At 44.6% G+C, this 19,900-nt stretch overlaps 1 protein-coding gene across 7 annotated transcripts in view; it reads left to right on the forward strand.

The window, feature by feature from the left end:
* ptprt (protein tyrosine phosphatase receptor type T) overlaps positions 1 to 19,900 on the forward strand; it is a 292,314-nt gene that overhangs the window by 203,143 nt on the left and 69,271 nt on the right. For 4 of the 7 annotated variants that reach the window (XM_061041736.1, XM_061041739.1, XM_061041740.1 and 1 more), the window contains 3 exons: positions 12,944 to 13,098; positions 17,997 to 18,077; positions 19,482 to 19,517. In XM_061041736.1, coding sequence (XP_060897719.1) covers positions 12,944 to 13,098; positions 17,997 to 18,077; positions 19,482 to 19,517 — 272 coding nt within the window. Of the gene's footprint in view, positions 1 to 459; positions 490 to 12,943; positions 13,099 to 17,996; positions 18,078 to 19,481; positions 19,518 to 19,900 lie in introns of all 7 variants that reach the window. The other 3 variants (XM_061041737.1, XM_061041742.1, XM_061041738.1) reach the window with 2 other exon arrangements.

A 19,900-nucleotide genomic window follows, 5' to 3' on the forward strand; every position in this document is an offset into this window, starting at 1 on the left:
ATTACTTCTAATTTAGTTGACAGACGACTGACCGAGTCGCAGCTGATTTAAAGAAGAGCCGTATTTTTAGCTAAACGCTGCGAGAAATACTGAGACTGAGATGTCCTGATGGCCAACCGAAGGCCGATTTGTGAAGTAAACTAACTCTGGGCACCTGATGTGAATCACTGAAGAACATAGATATGTGTAGAAACTGTCAGATTGAGAGGCAGCCCGCTCAGCCCGTGCAAAAGCGAGGGTCAAACATTTCACATGAGGACACACAAAGAGACAAGCACGCAGAGTAGTTACCAGCACGGGTGAATCAGCAGATATGCGAAAAGGTTATCGTGCAGTTTGAGACATCAAGGAGTAAATGATTAATTTTCTCATTCAGATCATGAACTAATCCAATGTGTTTGTCCTTCTTCTGGGTTTTGCTCTGTTGTCATCATCGGCCCTCACCTCACCATGCTTCAGAAGACATGCTTATTCCTACTCTTATTACCTGTAAGTAGAGATTTCTCACCAGGAGCGACTCACTCCTCAGACACTCCTCTGTCCTTTGTCACTGTTACATCTCTGTTCACGTTGTGTCTTGTTTTCTTGCATCCTGTATGACTCGTGTTAGAATGAAATTTGACGGCAGGATTTGTGCATCCAAAGATATTTGAACCCCCCCCCCCCCCCCTCCAGATATCCTGATTTCATGACGAACAAAAAACAAACAAAAAAAAAAAGATCCTCCAGCCATGCTTTCACTTTAACAGCCAAAAGAATGATTTTGCACTGCATGTTAAAAACGTTGACAGGTTTATCTGCTGAAGACAAACGGCACCAACAACAACAGCAGCCTGCAGGCGCTGGATGTGATTTGGCAGGTGGACATGAGCTCAGAGCTCAAAAGGAATATGAATGAATTTACATTGTTGAGTTTTAAAGCCTACACGTCCTCACACTTCGTGCAGCTTGCAAAAAACCTGTTCATTGGCCGATCTGTGTGTCAGTCATCTTTAAGCCCAAGAAATTACCCTGAACAAATACACTGAAATATGTCTTCAAGACTACTAACTCTCCTCGTTCCCATCCTTGAGAACTTGAAAACCTTTAAGCTTGGTCATTGGCCCAATGCTTCAAAATATGAAGCTGCAGCATCACTTCTGTAAAGCTTAATGCACCGAGTCAAAGTTTAATTCTGATGAAAAAAATGACATACTTATTAACTTTGTTCCCTCCTGTCTGGATGCCCGCTTGTGTCGCTTTGGACAAAAGCGTCGACCAAATGTAATCAAAACATTGTAACGTAGCATGCACTGATCTGTTGGTTACTTAGAACTATTGAATGCTATTCCTCGCCTATGTAGCCCCTGTAGCTAACGTTATCTACGCCTGTTACATAACTGATGCACACAAGTTACATAAAATGCTGCATCGGTTGCATAACTACCTATAACCATCAGAACTTAGTTGAACCTGGGGCGCTGGTTTAGCTCAGTTGGTGGAGCAGGCACCGCATGCACCGAGGGCTCCAGCCATCCATGCACTAATCGCTGGTTTGATTCCCAGCAGCAATCATTTGATGCCTGTCATCCCGTGCTCTCGCTCTCTCTCTCTTTTCAGCTTCCACTATCCAATACAGGCACAATGTCTAAAAATAGATTTCATCTTTATAACTGAGTTAACTGAAACTCTTGTATTTATCCTAAACGTTTTGCAAAGTTGGCAATTGTTGCATGTTAAAAAAATCATAAAATGTGCAAATTTGTTCTCAGCAAAAAAAGTCATTTTACAGTTAAGTCGCTTTTGTAGCGATCACTAACTTTACCTTGCAGGTGTCAAAGTGATGCTCCAGGGTTACGTAGGTCGCCATATGTTGAAGCAGAAGGCCACTGACCGCACATGTGTGTAAAATGTAAATAAACACTGTGCAGGAGATGTGTTTACATTTTCACAACTCACTGTGATGACACCAGAGGCGAGTCTAGAGTCTGTTGGGGCCCGAAGCAAAATTCACTGGGGGCCCCTCCAACCGGCATGCATTGCCATTATGTTAAAAAATAATCACCATGGCAACAAGTGACTAACTGAAGTTTTCACAGGAATATTGAAACGCTTAGAGCAACAACATTACTGTCAGATGGGGCCCCTTTAGGGAGGTTTCCGACTGTCATAGTAAAGTTTGCACGTTCTGAGCCACTGCTATGTTTTAAATGTGTCAGCCCTCAGGGGGGGAAGAGGCCCCAAGGAGTGTCCTGTCTGGCCGGTAGCGCCTCTGGAGGACACACAGATCTCTAAAGTGACTTAACGGTGCCTAATCTGGAGTCCAAGAGAAATTTCCCCAAGGGAATAGAGTGCATCGAATCGTAAAACACTCAAAGATCGACTGGTTTGCCCCGGTGTTGGAAAATCTGAAGTTTCATAATTAAACAGCCAGTGTCATATAGTGTCAGTGTTGGCGCATGACCATGTGAGGGGCAACCTTTCAGTCGTCTGTAGGGAAGGACGATGTTCCTTAAAGTTCCTCTGCAGAAGTTTAGCTGTGACATTGAACTTGTTCCTAATCAGAGATTCACTGCTCTTCATTGGAGAGTCCATGCGGTTTATGAGCTGGCTGGAAGTTCCCAGGACTTGTAGCTCAACTGCATCTCGCTGGTGAAAATGAGACTCCATCTATATTGTTTGCACGATTTGACTCTCGAAGTGTGTCGCCCCAAAAGGTCAGTGTAATTCACTGTTATCTTCTCAACCAAGTGGCCATTTCCAGCTTATTAACCAGTTCTAATGAGGTGCTGTTATACCTGTCTGTTCATACATGCACAAGCACGTACCGGCACACACAATCAAACACACACACAATGCACACACCTGCACAAACACGCACACACACACACACACTGCTGCCCCCGAGCTCCCCTTCCAAATCCCTGCAGAGGATTTCTCTGCTTCTCCCGCTGTCTTCAAAGCATCTGAAAATTTTCCTCCAAATCCGCAGCCGAGTCCAAAACCGAGCGGAACAGTCCTCGCACGCACACACACTCACTCACTTCTCCTTAAAAACAGGCGCCCCCCGGCTGTTTGACCTCGGCAGAAATTACTCCTTTACGCAGAGAAAGAGACACAATTAGAAAAGATGGCAGCCGTCACTGCAGGTCTGCTGCTTCTCCCTCCCTCACCGCTCTGTTTAATTTGTTTTGGTGATGGTGTGAAAAAAATGAAGACACGCCGCTGTACCGGCTCACATTCCAAATCCGCCCCTCGCTGCAGTCATGTACTTACTAATCCATTCAGAAGATGAAGTCCACATCATGCACACAAACATGCACACTCCTCAGGTGAAGAGTCAGAGTCCTGCACTAGCGCACAACTCACACACCCTGCAGAGTATTATACAAGGAGTGACTGTTTTCAGACTTTAGACTAACTCACAGGTGTCGTTTGAAAGGAAAAAATAAATATCTGCATAACCGCAACTAAAAATGATGGTCCTGTTTGGCTCTCCTGCCTGTTATTTTGACAGTTGTATTAGTTATTATTGGTGTGAAAAAATGTGGTAAACGCTTAATTTGGAGAGGCCAAAGGGACGTTTTCAAAATGCATCACAAACAAAAACACTTTGAACAAAAAGCTTCTGTCAAATACTACAGAAGCCCTAAGTGGACTCACATTTGTACATTATATTTCACTCAGATTCTCCGTGATAAGAAAGTAAATTAGGTCATTTCGTTCTGTGGTTTCCTCAAGAACCTCAACTTAATTATCTTGTTTTTTTAATAACAGTCCCAGTTTTTGCCATGAAAACAAGTTCATTTGGTAAATAAATGGACTTGAGCTTGTTTCTTTTCTAGTCTTCTGACTACTCAAAGCTCTTTCACACCACAGGTCACACACTGATGGTAGAGGCTGCTGTGTAAAGAGTCCATCAGTTTTAACTCACCCATTCATACACATTTATACACTACTGATGAAGCAGCAGGAGCAAATTGGGGTTAAGTGTCTTGCCCAAGGACACATCGTACATGTAGCAGCAGGAGCTGGGGATTGAACATCTGACCTTTGGGTTGAGAGACGACCGACTGAGCCACAGCCGCCCCTTTTCCTTGGGATGCGAGCAAAGCGAAGCGTACTCATTATCACAAGAAAGGAGAGTTAATTCCAATGTCTGGATGTCCTCTTAGGTCTTCTGTATTATATTATATTAATATAGAAGGTAATATAAGAATTGTTACAGGTATTATATGGTGACAGGTGCAGCGTCACTCTGTGGGAAACTCCACAGAAATAGAAAAACAAAAGTCTGTTAATATCCAAAAATTATGAAAGGGCTGAAAAAACAAACGTGTTTATTCTAAAGATTTGAGGATGCACACATTACACACACAGTTCTAACAACAAAATAGCAGCTGCACGCACACACACACACACACACACACACACACACGTGTGTACAGACTCACACAGCTAGCCCAAGGATGTTTACTGTTAGATGAGAGAGGGATTTAAAGTCGTGCAAGACTCCTGCAGTGTGTGTTTGTACCCCTCTCTCTCTCTCTCTCTCTCTCTCTCTCTCTCTCTCTCTCTCCCCCATCTCTCTCCCTGTCTCCCTCTCCCTCCCTCTCCCCCTCTCTCTCTCTATCTCTCTCTCTCTCTCTCTCTCTCTCTCTCTCTCTCTCTTCACCTCTCTATATCACTCAATCTCTGGCTCCCTGTCTGGGTGCTCCTTTAAATCCTGTGATACGCAGATGAAAGTTTGTTTGGGCTCCGCCTGCAGCCTCCTCAGGAGCGAACGCTGACACGCTGAAGTGACTGACTGCCTGCACGCCGCTTGGGGACGGCTGCGGGATATTTGAGCTGTAGCTGCTGCAGCCGCCTGGCAGAGGCCATTCTAACCCTAACACGGGAGCCGTGTTGCTCCCTTGACAAGAGAAACAAATGTCATTTCACTTGTTTGATTGGATGCCTGAAGGTTGCCCCTGCTCACTCTCCAGACTTCGGCTCAAATAAATGCAATCCCCTCTGCATGCATCACTTTCAAGGAAAGAAGCAGCATCAGCACGCTCGGTATTTTCTTTGTCCTTTATTCTAGAAGTGAATAGCTGTAGCTACCGCAGCGCCGTCATTGCCCTTATGTTCTAAAATATGGTGCTCTTAGAGGTGGTGTGGTTCTCCAAATAGGTCATGGTCTCCAGAACACTTTTTGAAGGTCTCGGAATTGAGAGCATTTTTGCTCGGTCTTGTCTCGGTCTCAGACTGGGCGGACTCCAGATTTTAAATCAAGACCAGTCAAGACCACAACTGATTGGCTATTTTTCCAGGTCATGACTGTGATTAGAAGGAAAACTCCTCGGCCGCTGTACGATTTATGAAAACTCTGGGATAAACTCCAGTAATGGATTTGACTCCATGGATACCCACAGTTTGGGAAATGAACCCTGCAAGTGCTCCTGACACCTAATACATCAAATGAGCAACAATTAAAAAGCTGTTTTATTTCATAAAGACTTCTTCTCTATAAGTGCCGCTGCTTCAGCGCTCTCTTCCATCTCGTTTGTCTCAGTAATCACGTCGTCTCTCAAACCCATCATCGCCCCCCCCCCCCCCCCCCCCCCCCCCTTAAAAAAAAACATCGTCTCCACCGCACGTCGCTCATTATCGACGCATCAAACGGTCTGCAATTAACGTCGCCTGGGGCACAAAGTAGTCCATGATTCTTGCGGCGGTCGACACCCCGCGGGGTAACCTTAGTGCTTAATGAACTGCCGCTGTGACATTCATTAAAGGAGGATTATGTCGTGCTCATTGCCACTTACAATATGCAAGGAATTTGTCATTTAAACGAGTCCATTAACAGAATGAGTGTGAGATAGGTGAAGGTGTAGAGAGAGGGAGGGTGGAGGAGAAGAGAAAGGCCTTTATCTGATCACGAGTCACACGCATGTGTCTGCTTCTTTTTCTCGTTCTCTTCCTGTCTCCTCCTTCGTCCGCTGTTTCTCCCTTTTTCAAAACGTCTTGTGTCCATTCTCCCACCTCGCCCCCGCAACCGTGCAAGGGCGTTGTTTATAGCTGCTGCTCGAGGTATATCTGAGTGAGTGACACACCCCCTGCACACGAGATGATTATTTCTCTGTGATAAATTTGGTCCTGGTCTTGTCTCGGTCTCACTCTTGCCCTGCCTTGGTCTTGGTCTTGACCTGGTCTCGAGGCCTAAATGTTTTGGTTTTGTCTCGGTCTCGGTGCACTCTGGTCTCGGGTATGTCTTGGCCTCGGTTAGTGTGGTCTTGACTACAACACTTATTGAAATACAAGTTAGAACCACTACCAAACACATTTAAGGAATTACAAAACATTTAGCTAGGAGGAGAAATGATAAAAGAATGACAATCAGTCTAAGAAACTGCACATTGCTCTTGCTAGCTAGCAGCTGCTAACCTGCAGGTTGACTCTACTAGCTATGCTCACTTAGTCCTAGTAGTAGTCCATTTCTTCATCCTTGCCATCGTCTTCATTATCTTCCATGTCTTTGCACCTAAATATAGGCCTACCATATGATATTAGCATTTAGCCATAGCTTGTACTAGCAGCGTGTTATCTAGCAGTGTGTTACCGTTTTCACTGACATCATCCCCCAACTCGTCTATCTTCTGTGCCATAAAAAAGAGAAAGCAGTCGACGATCAGCTAAATAAGTTACACACACTCCAACGCACAACTTCTGCTCGCCTGGAAGCTGCACGACTTATTTCAGAATGCTAACCCTTTCTACATCCTGCATGGCAATAAGACAAACGATGATGCAAACGGTCCAATTAAATTGCAGGGCAAGCGGCAAATGGGAACGGCAATCATGACTCACTAACCCTTGAACAACATTGCATACCTGAAGTCTGACTTATATTACACTTTACAGTTTGGAGGCGGGGCTTTGGGGTCAAGACGCCGCTAGCTTTTTGCCATCTTGTTTCTTTTGCTTCTTCATTGTCTCTCTGCAGCTCTTCATCTCATCTATCTGGCTTTTCCCTTCTTTGCTCACCTCCTCCTCCTCCTCCTCCTCCTCCTCCTCTTGACGGCTCTTGCCCACTTTCTGTCAAAGTGCAGTCAGATTTCCAGGAATAGGCCACTCTAAGCTTGAATCACACTGAAGGTTTTTTGAGGTTCCGACATCTGTAAATTGGTGTGGAGTGGAGAAAAGTTGAATCTCGGGTTGATGGAAGGAAATGATCGTGGTAGAAATGTTGCCTGGACATTCCTCCTCCTCCTTACACTTTCCCGTCTCTCTCTCTTTTACACCTTCCTCTCTCTCTCTCTCTCTCTCTCTCTGCCTCCGGCTCCTCTGGTTGTTTTTTCTGTTCATTTCTGGACTGTTTTGTAAGCTCTTCATTATTTCTCCTCTTTGCACCTTTTGCTCTTTCTCTGGCTTCATAATCTCTCTGTGATATTTCATTTCATTTTCCGTCTTCTGGTTGAATTGCCTAAGTACTCAGGGGCAAATAGAGCTCACCATCTGATCCCAGACACACTCACAGGCACTGAAACACACACACATACACACACACACACATTCATACGCTTTAATCTCTGCGTATATCTCTCAGTCTCTCACACATATTATGCCGGTATTCTCTGAGCCAGAGGAATAATAGCGATAAAAGGAGATGTTGCATCAACATCTGACCTCTCGCTTATTGCCTTCTGACCCGCAGAGAGCTCTACAAATGCACAGATTTACACACAAACACTCAAAAAGACACACATGCACATACACAGTCACACCAAGATGGTAGATGGAAATCTGGATAGCAAGTGCAGATTGTTATTTTTACTCTGGTATAAAACATGCAGGACTGTGCAGATTGCTAACAGCCCAGTCTCTGTAGGAGCTTTCATCATATAGAATAATCAAAGTTTAGTGCTGGTGCACTTTTTAAGCATGTGCAGTTCAGGGAGAACGACCAGGGCGAACCGAGGCAGTTTTTATGTTTCCATTTGATGTGAGATTAATGGAGGTGCAGGAAAGATTATTTTTGGTTTTACTTCAAAAATATTCAGAGACTTCATCAGTTTTTATTCCTGACAGAATTCTCTGAGGTGCCAACACTACCTGATGCTCTAAACTGAGGGATCAGTGACTTCTCAGAGCAAGAAAACACAACTTTCTGACATGAAATCTTCTTTAAGGACAGCTGAGATGAGCTTCTTTTTGGCTTTAGTTTGCTGAAATGGCTGTGCTCTGAGAACGCAGCCTGTGGGTGTTGACGATTGAGGGAGCCGTAACCGATTGGAGCAGACAAGCAATGCACACATGTCTGGTGGAAGTTCTGGGTTACTAGGGTAACAAAGTAAAACCTTAAAGCCGACTAAACGCACAGATCCAAGGCAGCGGTAGAGCGGCAACTTTCGAGTTGGGATTTGAAAATGAATGATATTGTTCATGGAGTCTAGTTGCTCTAGACAGAACAACACAATCACCTCTTTCTCTTTAAAGGGGAACATATTCTGAAAAATCCACTTGTACGGTGTTTTTGAACATATATTTGGGTAACCTGAGTGTCTACTGACCCACAACATGTGAAATAAACCCATCCAGTCCTTTGTTTGTGGTCTGCATAAGTCTTACAACACAGAGAAAAATGCTCCGTTTCAAATTTTCTCTCCTTGTGATGTCACAGAGGGATTCTGGTAAAAAAAAAATCCCCTCCCCTCCACTGATATCTCCACCCATGGACTCCAACCCCAGACTAGAACAAAACTTTTGAGCAGGTCCACCATTTTCATTCTCACGACAGAGGAGTGATGTCTACCAGGAAAACTCAGGGGGGCTCATTGCATTTAAAGAGACACACACACCAAAACGGAGCGTTCTGAGAGAGCTGGTTTATACAGGGTCACAAACCTCCTCTGGTGCTTGATTCATGTTATATTTTGACCAAAGCACAGCACAGATGTTTCATTTAGACCACAGGGGACTGTTTGAAAAGGTGGAAAAGGAGTATAATACGTCCTCTTTAAAAAGGATCACGTTCTTTAATAAAGACACTTAAGTGTAGCAGTCTGAGTGTGTCAGAGGCAAAAACAGTTTGTGAATCTGATCTGAAACTTTTAACCAGTGAGGTTAAACAACCTAAGCAATACGAGTCCAAATACAAAACTTTACAACCCCCCCTAAAACGTCACAGTAGGGTTATAAGTTGAGTAGAAAGACCCTTTAAGATACTTTCTGCTGCTTCTGTATTCGAGCACATGTTAATTAAAAGCACCATCTCCACCCGAGTAGTTGATTAAAGCTTTAAAAACTCGTTGAGCAAAGCATGACACGGTTAAGATGTGATTAATGCTCCAAAAGGAAATTAATATTTGCTCTTTTAATTTGCCTCTCCGAGTGAGTCGTTTCCAGGAACACACAAACAGGCGGCTTCGTGATAGGTCAGCGAGAAAACACACCCACTCAGCGGCCACAGCGAACCGACAGAACCGCACAACACACACACACACACACACACACGCACACACACACACACACACACGGGCCAAAACAGTGAACATGCAGTTCCTAAACAGCCTTCGAGGATGTCAAGTGTGAGCTCACTGAAACAAGTACACACAAAGTACGCACGCACACTCAACCCACTGAGCGCCACTCGTGACTTGATGTCAGACACTTTGAGGAGGAAAACGTGTCGGAGGATTCTGGAGGCTTTTTTTCTTTTGGACTTCATATGAAGAAGTCTTAGATCATTTCTCTGTGACTCAGCTGCAGAGAAATGTTCAAACTACTTCATAGTGCTGATTTTCTGTTGTTCATTTGCACAGCACAGCAGGCGCTGATGGTAATGATGGAGACACTCTGCTAATGGGTCACTTGTTTGCTGACAGCTGGTGGGCGGAGCAGGATCCTCAGATCATCATCGAGCGTTTCTGTTTTAACAAATCTGTTGACTCTCTGATGAATGAACAAAATGTGAATTTTTAAGAGAAAAATCCACAACACTGAAAAGTATTTAAGGAGATCTATTCTGCTGATCCATATTTAAAAACAAACATGTGATGTTACGATGTTACCATGGTTACCTGAGTTATTGGTGTAATCCCGGGACGTGGTTTCCTACTGCCTTGAACGAGACTTTACGAGAACTTCACGAGACTTGGTCAGGTTCTGCAGACCTATCAGAGCAAAGCATGGAGCAGGAGAAGGTGGAGGACACGCCCACCCCAGCAGCTCTTTGAAGAACACGCCCAGCCAAAAAGCTCACTCAAATTTCCCCTGCGACTGCAAAGAGAGCTGGCCAATCAGAGGAAAGTGGGGTATGAGGAGAGGGCGAGGCCTTAAAGAGACAGTAGCTGAAATGAAGGGTTTCAGGCCGAGGCTGAAATGAGGGGTTTTACTGACGCCAGTATCAGATTAATAGGGAGGTTTTTTTTAGCTACACATCTCGTAAGGCTGCTCAATAAGTGACCCAGAGTGACATCGTGAATGGTCAAAGTGAGGATAACAGATCTCCTTTAAGATTAAAGATTCTTGGTCTAGTCTCGGAGCAATCTGGTCTCGGGTATGTCTTGGTCTCCATTAATGTGGTCTTGACTACAACACTATCATAATGCATCCCTGTTGCAAACACTTAGGCTCTCATGTTATCTGAAGAATCCTGAAGTTGGAGGACGTTTCAGTTGATGATCATAAGAAGCCGTTTAGGAGCTCACTTTGAAAGTAAAAGGAAAAGCCCTCTGCATCTTACTGGCTCTCCTTGGATCTCCCTGCAGGCCTCAGATAAACCCCAAAGCATTCAGTGCATTCATATTCTCAAGAGTTACATCACGCTTGCGGTCTGTAAGTGGATCATGATATATAGTCCTGCTCTCTGTGGGAAAATGAAGGTCGCATGTAAAAGGAAAATCCTCTGTAAAAGTTATACTTCATGTTTTACTACAAGGTCCGAGGAATATTTGTGAGAAATAAACGAGAGAGAGAGAGAGAGCTGTTTGCACACAGGTGATTTTAATTTAAAGTAATTACAATAACCACGAGAGGAAGCAGTCTCAGAAGACATAATGCAGATCTCATTGTCCTCCTCTAACTTTGTAGTTTTATTTGATAAAAGAGATCAACACTAACAAGTTGTTTGTATGTAACGCAGGAAGATTGAAACATTTTTGTCTGTGGGGAGATGGGATTATATGCAGGAAGGATTTCTCCTCTGTATTCCTGGCGTTCCTGTTCCTTGCCTCTGAGGTGGAGGTCGGAGCATGCCATGCATGAATGAGGAAGGTGGTGGTTGAGGGACGACACAGTCCAATGGTGGATGCTGGGCATCAGGGACGTCTGGTGGTAGTAGTGCCAGATCACCTCACTGAAGGTTAGAGCCCGGCTTCTGCTGCCGAGACAAGGCCTCCTGGGCTTCAAACACACCGACCGAGAAGGGGGGTAGCCATAGAAGCAGGCCGACCCCACCAAGAAAAGACAAACTTTTAAAGATTTATCTTTTGGCTTTTTCTGCCTTTAATGTAGAGATAGGACAGTGGATAGAGTCAGAAATCAGGGAAAGAGAGAGTGGGGAACGACTGGTGACGCAGTGGTTAGTGTGCGCGCCCAATGTATGGAAGCTGTAGTCTTCTAAGCAGGCGGCCCAGGTTCAAATCCGACCTGTGGCTCCTTTCCCGCATGACAATCCCCACTCTGTCTCCCTGATTTCCGACTCTATCCACTGTCCTATCTCTCAAATAAAGGCACAAAAAGCCCAAAAATGAATCTAAAAAAAAAGACAGGGGTCTCTTCTGATGTATCTAGTTTGAAAATGAAGTCGAGGTCATGTCCTAGCTGGACTCCTTGTTTGTGGAGCAGGATGTGCAATCTAATTTACAGAAGAACTACTTGTCATAGCCAGAGTGCTTTCTGCATGAGGGTAACAACAGAGTCCCACTCATTTAGAACAAGCCTCATTAATTATCACTTCCAGCATGTTCAGGTTCAGGAAACCTCTCCGACTCCTCCATTTGAGTAAAGACATGCAGGACAACACCGGCTTTATGGTGCTACTTCTGCAGGCTCTGGTGAATAAAGCAGCCAATGTCAGGCTGTAATGGCTCGCTGTCATTTCTGCCATCTGGCGTCTCTGTGGACCCAAAGTGACGTTCAGGTAGGACTCGAAATAGCCGACGCAAAACGGCTTAACAGATGGGAGAAAAGACGTGTTAAGAGGAAAGTGAAGGGAAATAAATCTTAAGGATGTGACCACAACTAAAGGAGCAGTTACACACAGCTATGTTTATTATTAAAAAGTCCCAAGTATGATGATGTAGTACTGAATATCAACCTCGCCCAGCCCAGAGTCATACCTCCTTTCTTGACCTCTGGGTAAACTGAACTGAATAGAGGGCATCGATACTTCGTTTTTGTTGATAAATTACTGAATGTTTCTGTGTCCGTACCTTTAAATATGTAAATGAGCTGTGTCTGACCACGCCCCCTCTCTGGAAGGGCTTGGGTGGTCTTGGGCTTTCTCGCTCCATGTCCTATTGTTTACGGTGAGAAGGCAGACTCAGAGGGCAGAACAAACACCTAGCTGTGGGAGTGTCACCCACCTGGGGGAGGGGCTACTGCCCTTTGTGATGTCATGAAGGGAAAATCTCCAAACGGCCTGTTTGAGCACACATTTTCTGGAAAGTGGAGCAGGCAGAAGACGGAGAGGATGGACTTTTCTCATCATCAAAAAGATGCAAAAAAAAAAAAGTGTCTTTGATCCCTCAGTGCATGAAAGTCAACGTTCATCTTCTCGTTGTCTTTTTGTTAAGGTTCATGAATATTCTGCTCGTCATTTTCACCATCCATCATCACTCCAACAGTGTTTTTCTTGTTCTGTGATTTGTAAGTGTTTGTAAGTCTGAGATTGCGCAATACAAGTGAACCTCTGCCTTTTCTTTGTGTATGTGCCTTTACGCGTATCCTTGTGTGCGTGTGCGTGTTCGTACCACTGTAGGAAGTTGGCCAAGAAGCAGAAGGAGACGGCGAGCAGCTCCACCCAGCAGAGGGAGATGGGGCCGGTCAGCACGGCTGATAAGAGCACCACTAAAGTCAGCACGCTGCACAAAGACGACCCGTTCTCCACCTCCAACCAGGACCTCAACGGATTCAGTGAGTGGGAAACCCTCTGTTTGTTCTCGTCTTTTTTTTAATTACCAATACATCGCTATTGGCTGTTGTAGACATCAATCAATCATCAACCAGTATCCTCGACTCGTCCCTCAGTAAGTGTTCTTGGTTTGCAGGAAAACGCGTTCCTATGTGATAACTAGTGGTGAAACGTCAACGCCAAGTTTTTTAACAGAAGTTAATCATTCCATTTTCCCGCTTCATATGCAAAGTTACAGGGAGCATCATCCACCTTAGTTGTCCTTCAGAAACGATGATAATAAACCGTGATGATGACTCAGACAGCTTTTCTTTTACAAGAGTGCCGTAACTAAGCTCAGCCGTCCTCAAATATTTGTACATTCATTCCACGACGGCGTCATATTGGTGTACCAGTCTGTAAATCCACATTGTGTTTCAGCGTTACAGAAGCACTTGTGGCTCTCTTTTGGACTTTAAAGGACGTAGCTTAAAGGAAGAATGTGCAACTTTTTGATCCAGTAGGTGTCGCCCTTGAGTACCAGCATGAAACCAAAACAAACTGCTGTTTGGCCACGCCTCCTCCATACTGAAGCCTCCGATCTCCTGCAGAGACACATCTCCAAAACCCCTCTACACTCTCATTCACAAGGAGTTATAAATTAGAACGTACCATAATTAAGCACCATTAAACACAATCGGCGGACAAAATTGTCCTTTTCTCGAGCTGTAATCCCCCGTGGTCTGCGTTGTTGTGCTAATGTTAGCGCTCTTTAGTTAGCTCGTAGCTTCATATTGCAAGTAAAATGACACAGAATGATCGTGATCTAAAAACTCGTACTAACATCCAAATAATCAGTGAGTAGGCTGTGTTATTTATCTGTAGAATATATTGCACTTTCCTTTAAAAAATAGATATGTTGGTCATGTTTCTCTCCCCATTGTCTCCTCTCCAAAATACGTTATGCTTTGTCTGGGCCATTAGTCATTTTGTCAGATTCATTTATTCCTGACACTGGACAACTTAATTTATAACAAAGCTCTCCATATGCTCTTCTTTTTTTCTTTTTTTTTTTTACCATGATCAGCAGTATGTCACTCTGCTTCACTTGCTTCCATCTTTTTTAATGTCATTTTAACCATTCTCTGTGTTCAGTATTTCACATCGTAGAAAAGTCTCACTGCATTTCCATGTGGGTGCAGATTCCCATCTCTTTCTTTCAAAGTGTGTGTGTGTGTGTGTGTGTGTGTGTGTGTGTGTGTGTGTGTGTGTGTGTGTGTGTGTGTGTTTGTGTGTCCGGGGTAATTAGACAGGGCCTCTCAGAAGGGCATTTTTCTCCTGAAAATGTCAGGCTGGCCTTTTGGGAGTGCTTGGCCGCTGAAAGCCAGGGGTGCTGGAGAGGGACTAAGTAGCCAGACTAATGCCAGCCGTAATTGCCTGCACTCTTCCTCTAACTGACCGTCTGCGATTCTCATGTGCCATAATGTTTTTGCATCAGAAACACTCAGGAGAACGCTTTTATCTGGGCCTCAGATGTACAAAAAGCTCTGTATTTAAAACATTTAATTTTTCTTTGCCTTCAGGTGTTTGCACAAAAAGAGACGAGGCTTCATTGATCTCGCCTCAGTTGTTGATTTACCGATAAATATCAAACATTTGGGTCTTTTTTGACTTCCTATTTCCACCTAGAACCAATGCCCTTTGAATATTTTTACAACTTTATGATTTTAAGAAGTGGACGTTGCCCCTTGATCTGAAAAGTGGAGCCCATACAGAAGTGCCTGAAAACTGCATTCCCTCTTTTGGCCAGCAGGAGGCAACTCCACATCTGGCCTCTTCAACTTGCACTGCTTGTGTATGCAATCAGGAGAGACTTGAGTAATTATTTAACAGTTTAGGAAAAGATAAATGCAAAGTTTTTGGAGATTAGACTCCGTCATGATGACGCGTCAGCTTCTAAGGCTTTCCTTTTTTTAGTGAGTGCAGCCTGTATGGTCCGTTTACTGTCACTGCATCGCCCCTCTCAGATGTACAACCAGCCCGCCCTAACAGGGACTTTCCTGGTTCTCCAGATTAGCCACTCTGGGCTTGAGTACGCTCATAAAATCAGTATATACCAGTGAGATAGAGCAGTGTCTTTTCAGGAACAATGGATGAGACATTAATTTTGCCATCCATCATATCAAGTTGTCTAAACAAGATTGGATGTCTGCAACTTTTTGAAATTACAAACTTCAAATCAAACATCCCTGAAATCAAAGTCAAACTGATTCAGATGCTAAAAACTCGACTTGGCCCAAGGCAAGGTCGACTCAGAGGAAAAAACAATCCATAACTTTTGAAATAACCATTACATCAAGTTATATCAAGAAGACAGCTACCTCTCTTATTTCCAAATAATCCAAACTACATCCAAGTAAAGAGCGTTTAAAAGAAGGCGAAGGTGATACCTCTCCAGGTCTGAGCCCCGACACTCCCGGGCTGAAAATGAGTCGCGCTCCAACGGGGAAAAAAATCAAATCTGTCACTTTGTTCACTCTGATTAGTTTGTCCTCTTAAGATTCATGACAATTAGTTTGAAAAAAAATCGGGCCCATAAGCCATTTTCCTTTTCTTTTTCAAGTCCTCTGTTATCGCCTAAAGAAGCACACACACACACACACACACACACACACACCCACACCCACACCCACACACACACGCACACAGACACGGTCACAGATCCAGTATCGGTCTTAATGAGAGCGGAAAAAATGCTGACACAAGGTAGAGGACCCAATAAAATTCCAGCGGCCGGCCCCCTCGCAGAGCAAATAACCTTTGTGTGTTATTGCATTCTCACCCAGTCACCAGTTATCTTCACAGGACTTTGCTGTCAAAGCAGATTTCTGTTGGTATGCAGGTACACTCCTCGCTGTATTAAAGTTGAGCTCCTTTTTCGCGGCGCATTAGCATACGGCGCCTGCACGCATGAGACGAGGGGGATTTTATCGTGGAGGAGGAGAAAATATGTTTGGAGGTTTTAAGCAGAGGGGAGCAGAGAGGGAGTGGAGGAAAGAGAGGACATCGAAGATAAAAATTGAAATGATGCGCTGGAGGGAAATTGAGCTATTGTGCCAGCAAACAGAATTTGAATGAGGATTATGTTTTGGGGGGGGGGGGGGGGGGGCTTCTACACGGTTAATTTTCACATCAGGACGTTATCATCACACCCTTTTTAAGACATTAGTGAAATTATAAACACCGGATGAGGTCTGTGTCGGCCTTTATGCTGCCATTTATTTTCACATTGTGCCTCCCAGCTTGTTTTAGAGAGAGAGACAAGAGAGCAGAGCAAACTCTCCTTCTACTGTATGACGCTGAAATAAAAAAACATTTTTTTATTTGTGACGGAAAGCACACAGGTATCAATGTCAGATTTTTTTCTTTTTTAATGATCTCATATCTTAATAATACTTTTTTGATCAAGTTTTTTTTAAAATGTGTTAGTTTTGTTCAGTTTCTCGCTTCTGTCAGATGTTTTGCACCGTCTGAGTCTGAGGTACAGAACAGTCGACGGAAGCTGCAAACTGAAAAAAAAAATGCACAATTTCCCATTAAGTCAATCTGATTGGATGAATAAACTTTGAAATTTGGGTCGCGGTTTTTCAGAGAGGAGTTGGTGGTGAGTTGAGAACCACTGGTCTAAAGGCCCCGTGTCCACCTTTTCTGACGGAAAAAACGCTGGCTGTGCGCTCGTTAGCGTCCTGTCTCCATGACAACAGTCTGTCAACAACGGCCGCTGTGTGACCGACACTGCTCTGTTACTTTTTACTGCATGTTTTATATTTGAGATCGTTTATTTCCCGATCAGACACGGAGCGAGGAGGATTGTGGGTACAGGACACGATCTGTAGGCGGGGAATATCAAACATTTGGAAAACAGCGCCCGGTGACGTCACCATCGCCTTTCTGAAAAGTTGATTTTCAAGATTTTCAACTTAAGCACTCGGAGCGGCCTCACAAAGCGTTTCTAGGTCGTGTGACGTTGTCTGAAGCGACCGATGTTGTTCTCTTATAAGTGAAGGTATTTCCTATGAGGTCGTCGAACGCTCGAGGGGGCGCTCGGCGAACTGTGTCAGTCGGACAATAAATGCAACTCTGCTACTTTCCAGTCCAACGACCGAGCTCCGTTTGATTGATGGCGTTAAAAGCTCGGTGTCTGTGTCCAAACTGGAGAGTATTGATCGTGTCGTACATGTCAACTGGAAAACACTCAGATTTAGTCACTTTTGCACTTTTCTGCACCATTAGCTCGCCCCATTGTTTGCACTAATCGTCCGTCATGCACGCAAAAGTTAAATCATGTTATGGTATGTATCGGGAGCATGTCGCGTTTCAGAGTGTGCTCGTCCAGACGGAACAACTTTTTTATGTTTCAAAATTCAATACGTGCAGCATGGCTGATGCCATTAGTGTTATTGGATTGTTCCTCGTGCTGTTGAATATGGAGTATTGATCCGCCTTTGTTTGCATTGTTAATTGTGTCCTCTGGTGATTGATTGTTGGGTTTGTTTTAGAGAAGTTTACTGACCAAGCCCACCTCTGTGTGTGTCTCTCTCTCCCCCCCCCCTCTGCTCCCTCGCCCCTCCATCTTGTACTTTTCTTCCTCTGCGTGGTACCTCATTTCATCTCTTGTACTTTCATCTTCTCCTCTCTCTCTCTCTCTCTCCTCACTTTGTTTAATATTCTCTCTCTCCATATTTCCTCATCTTCCTCCCGTTATTTTCACCCGTATCTCACCGTCCACCCTCCTCCCGTTTCCCTTTAATCCTGTCCCACACCTCCCGCGTCCTTTTTCCCTCCCATTTTCCACCTCCTCTTCCCGTGTTTCCTCGTCCTCTCACTCACCTTCTTCTCACCTCTCTTGTCTCCTCCGCAGCCTCCCCCTCTCCGTGCTCCTTCTCTGTGCAGGGAAGCAAGACGCTGCAGAGCAAATCCCTGCTGAATTCCTACTACTCAGGTACACACCTACTGTAAACACACACACAAACACACACTTAACGTGCACACATCGTCTCCGAAGACGCTTCAGGCAATGATTCAGCGGCTGCAGAGGCCGTAGTTCTGTCTGCAGCTGAAACTGGACGAACTAGACCCAACAGCGACCCTGACACTCAAAGTGTGTGCAGTCTTGAAGCTGCTGCTATTTAAAAGTGATTTTTAAATCTTTGTAACATATTTATGGAGTCCTTTTTTAAAGTGCTCCAGTGAAGCTCCAGTCGGCTGTCATGGCTCCAACATTTTCTTTGAGGGCAAGAGTCCAACATATGTCCACTTAAACTTCTTTCTCTCTGTCCCTGACGGGCTCAGATTGTTATTCTAAATGTGTCTGACAACATTACAGAAAGGATCCCTGCAGAGAGAGAGAGACCTTTTGTTTTCAGAGCACAATGCAAAAAAACGCAGACTACGTTGAGCAGAACTTTTCTTTTACAAGAAATGCTGGTAGAATAAATGTGTTTTTTTTTTGCATTGCATGATTTTTGTTAGAGCCTTTCAGATAGGATGCAGTCCCGCTCTCAAGCCCGTTCATTGTCTATATGTTGCGCGGCGCAAGAGTGTTTCTGTGCTGGTCCCGCTTGCCGTCATTGTGCACTGCGCAGAAGTCAAAACTTGTAACAGCGCTCTGTGGTGTCACCTCCGCACGTCCAATAGGGAGGGAGGATCAGATCACAACAAACGGTGTCCCACGTTCCTGAGCTCTAGTTTACAGACCTGCCGGGACATCGGAGAGAGAGAGAGAGAGAGAGAGAGGTCTAGTTTGTAAAGACATGTCGGACAGTTTGGGCGTACCAGATGTGTTTCAAACAGCAGCAGAAATGTGTGAAGCACTCGTTACAGTGCTGCAGCTCCTGGACGAGAACTAAACTCCTCCCACATCCTGTCGTGCTCCGAGGATCTCATGAACACACGCCCTCTTCTTCTCTGCTGCTCGTCTCCTCCTCCTCAGCAGGAGAAAGGTCGGTTCCTTTCCCAAACTATTTCCCCAACTTTCGTTTCGGTCACCTCGCAACTTGCTCCGTTAATTTGCGTGGTGTGTGTGCGCCCCCCCCTCCTCCCCGATCTGCGCCCTACCCCGCTGCGCACACTGCATCCTACCTGAAAGATCCTCTAGAACAACAATCCGAACCGTCTGTCAACAACAACTTTTAGTCAACCTACTTCAGTCAGGCACATTTGCCCTAAAAGATTTGGTTTGGAGGATACAGAGTGATCTGTTTATTCTCAAACTTTTTGTCCTTTTAAGTCAGCCTTCAAATGAGTTGTGTGTAACTTATCCCATCTGTTTGACTCGAGTCCCTGTTAGCCTGTGTTTTGACTGTACATATGTTGGTCTCCATTGGCCCTCTTTCTGTGTCTGCAGTGTCCAAAGAGCCGGTCCCTGCCACCACCTCAATAGGTGAGTCAAAACTGTTTCATCTGAATTTAATTATTTTTGATGTATCCTCTATATTCTGTCTTATCTCTGTTGTTTAATTACAAAAGTGAAGCAAAGGTCACAAAAAGACAAAGTTTCAAGCGTAAAAGGTGCACACGATGTCAGAGACACACATGAAGGCTAAGGCACTTAGAGTCACGAGTCCACACACACACACACACACACACACACACACACAAGGAAGTGCACACAGTTTGCGGATGGGCAGAACGAAATGTCAGAACCATTTTCCAGAAGCTTCTTTCTCTTCATTTATCCTCCTTCTCTCCCGTCTGTTGGCCAGATTGAGCCGCTCTCTGCCAACGAGGTTGGCTCTGACCGCTGCCAGAGTGTGACATGTACTG

This window comes from Labrus mixtus, chromosome 7, assembly GCF_963584025.1.
Source record: "Labrus mixtus chromosome 7, fLabMix1.1, whole genome shotgun sequence".
NCBI lineage: Eukaryota > Metazoa > Chordata > Actinopteri > Labriformes > Labridae > Labrus > Labrus mixtus.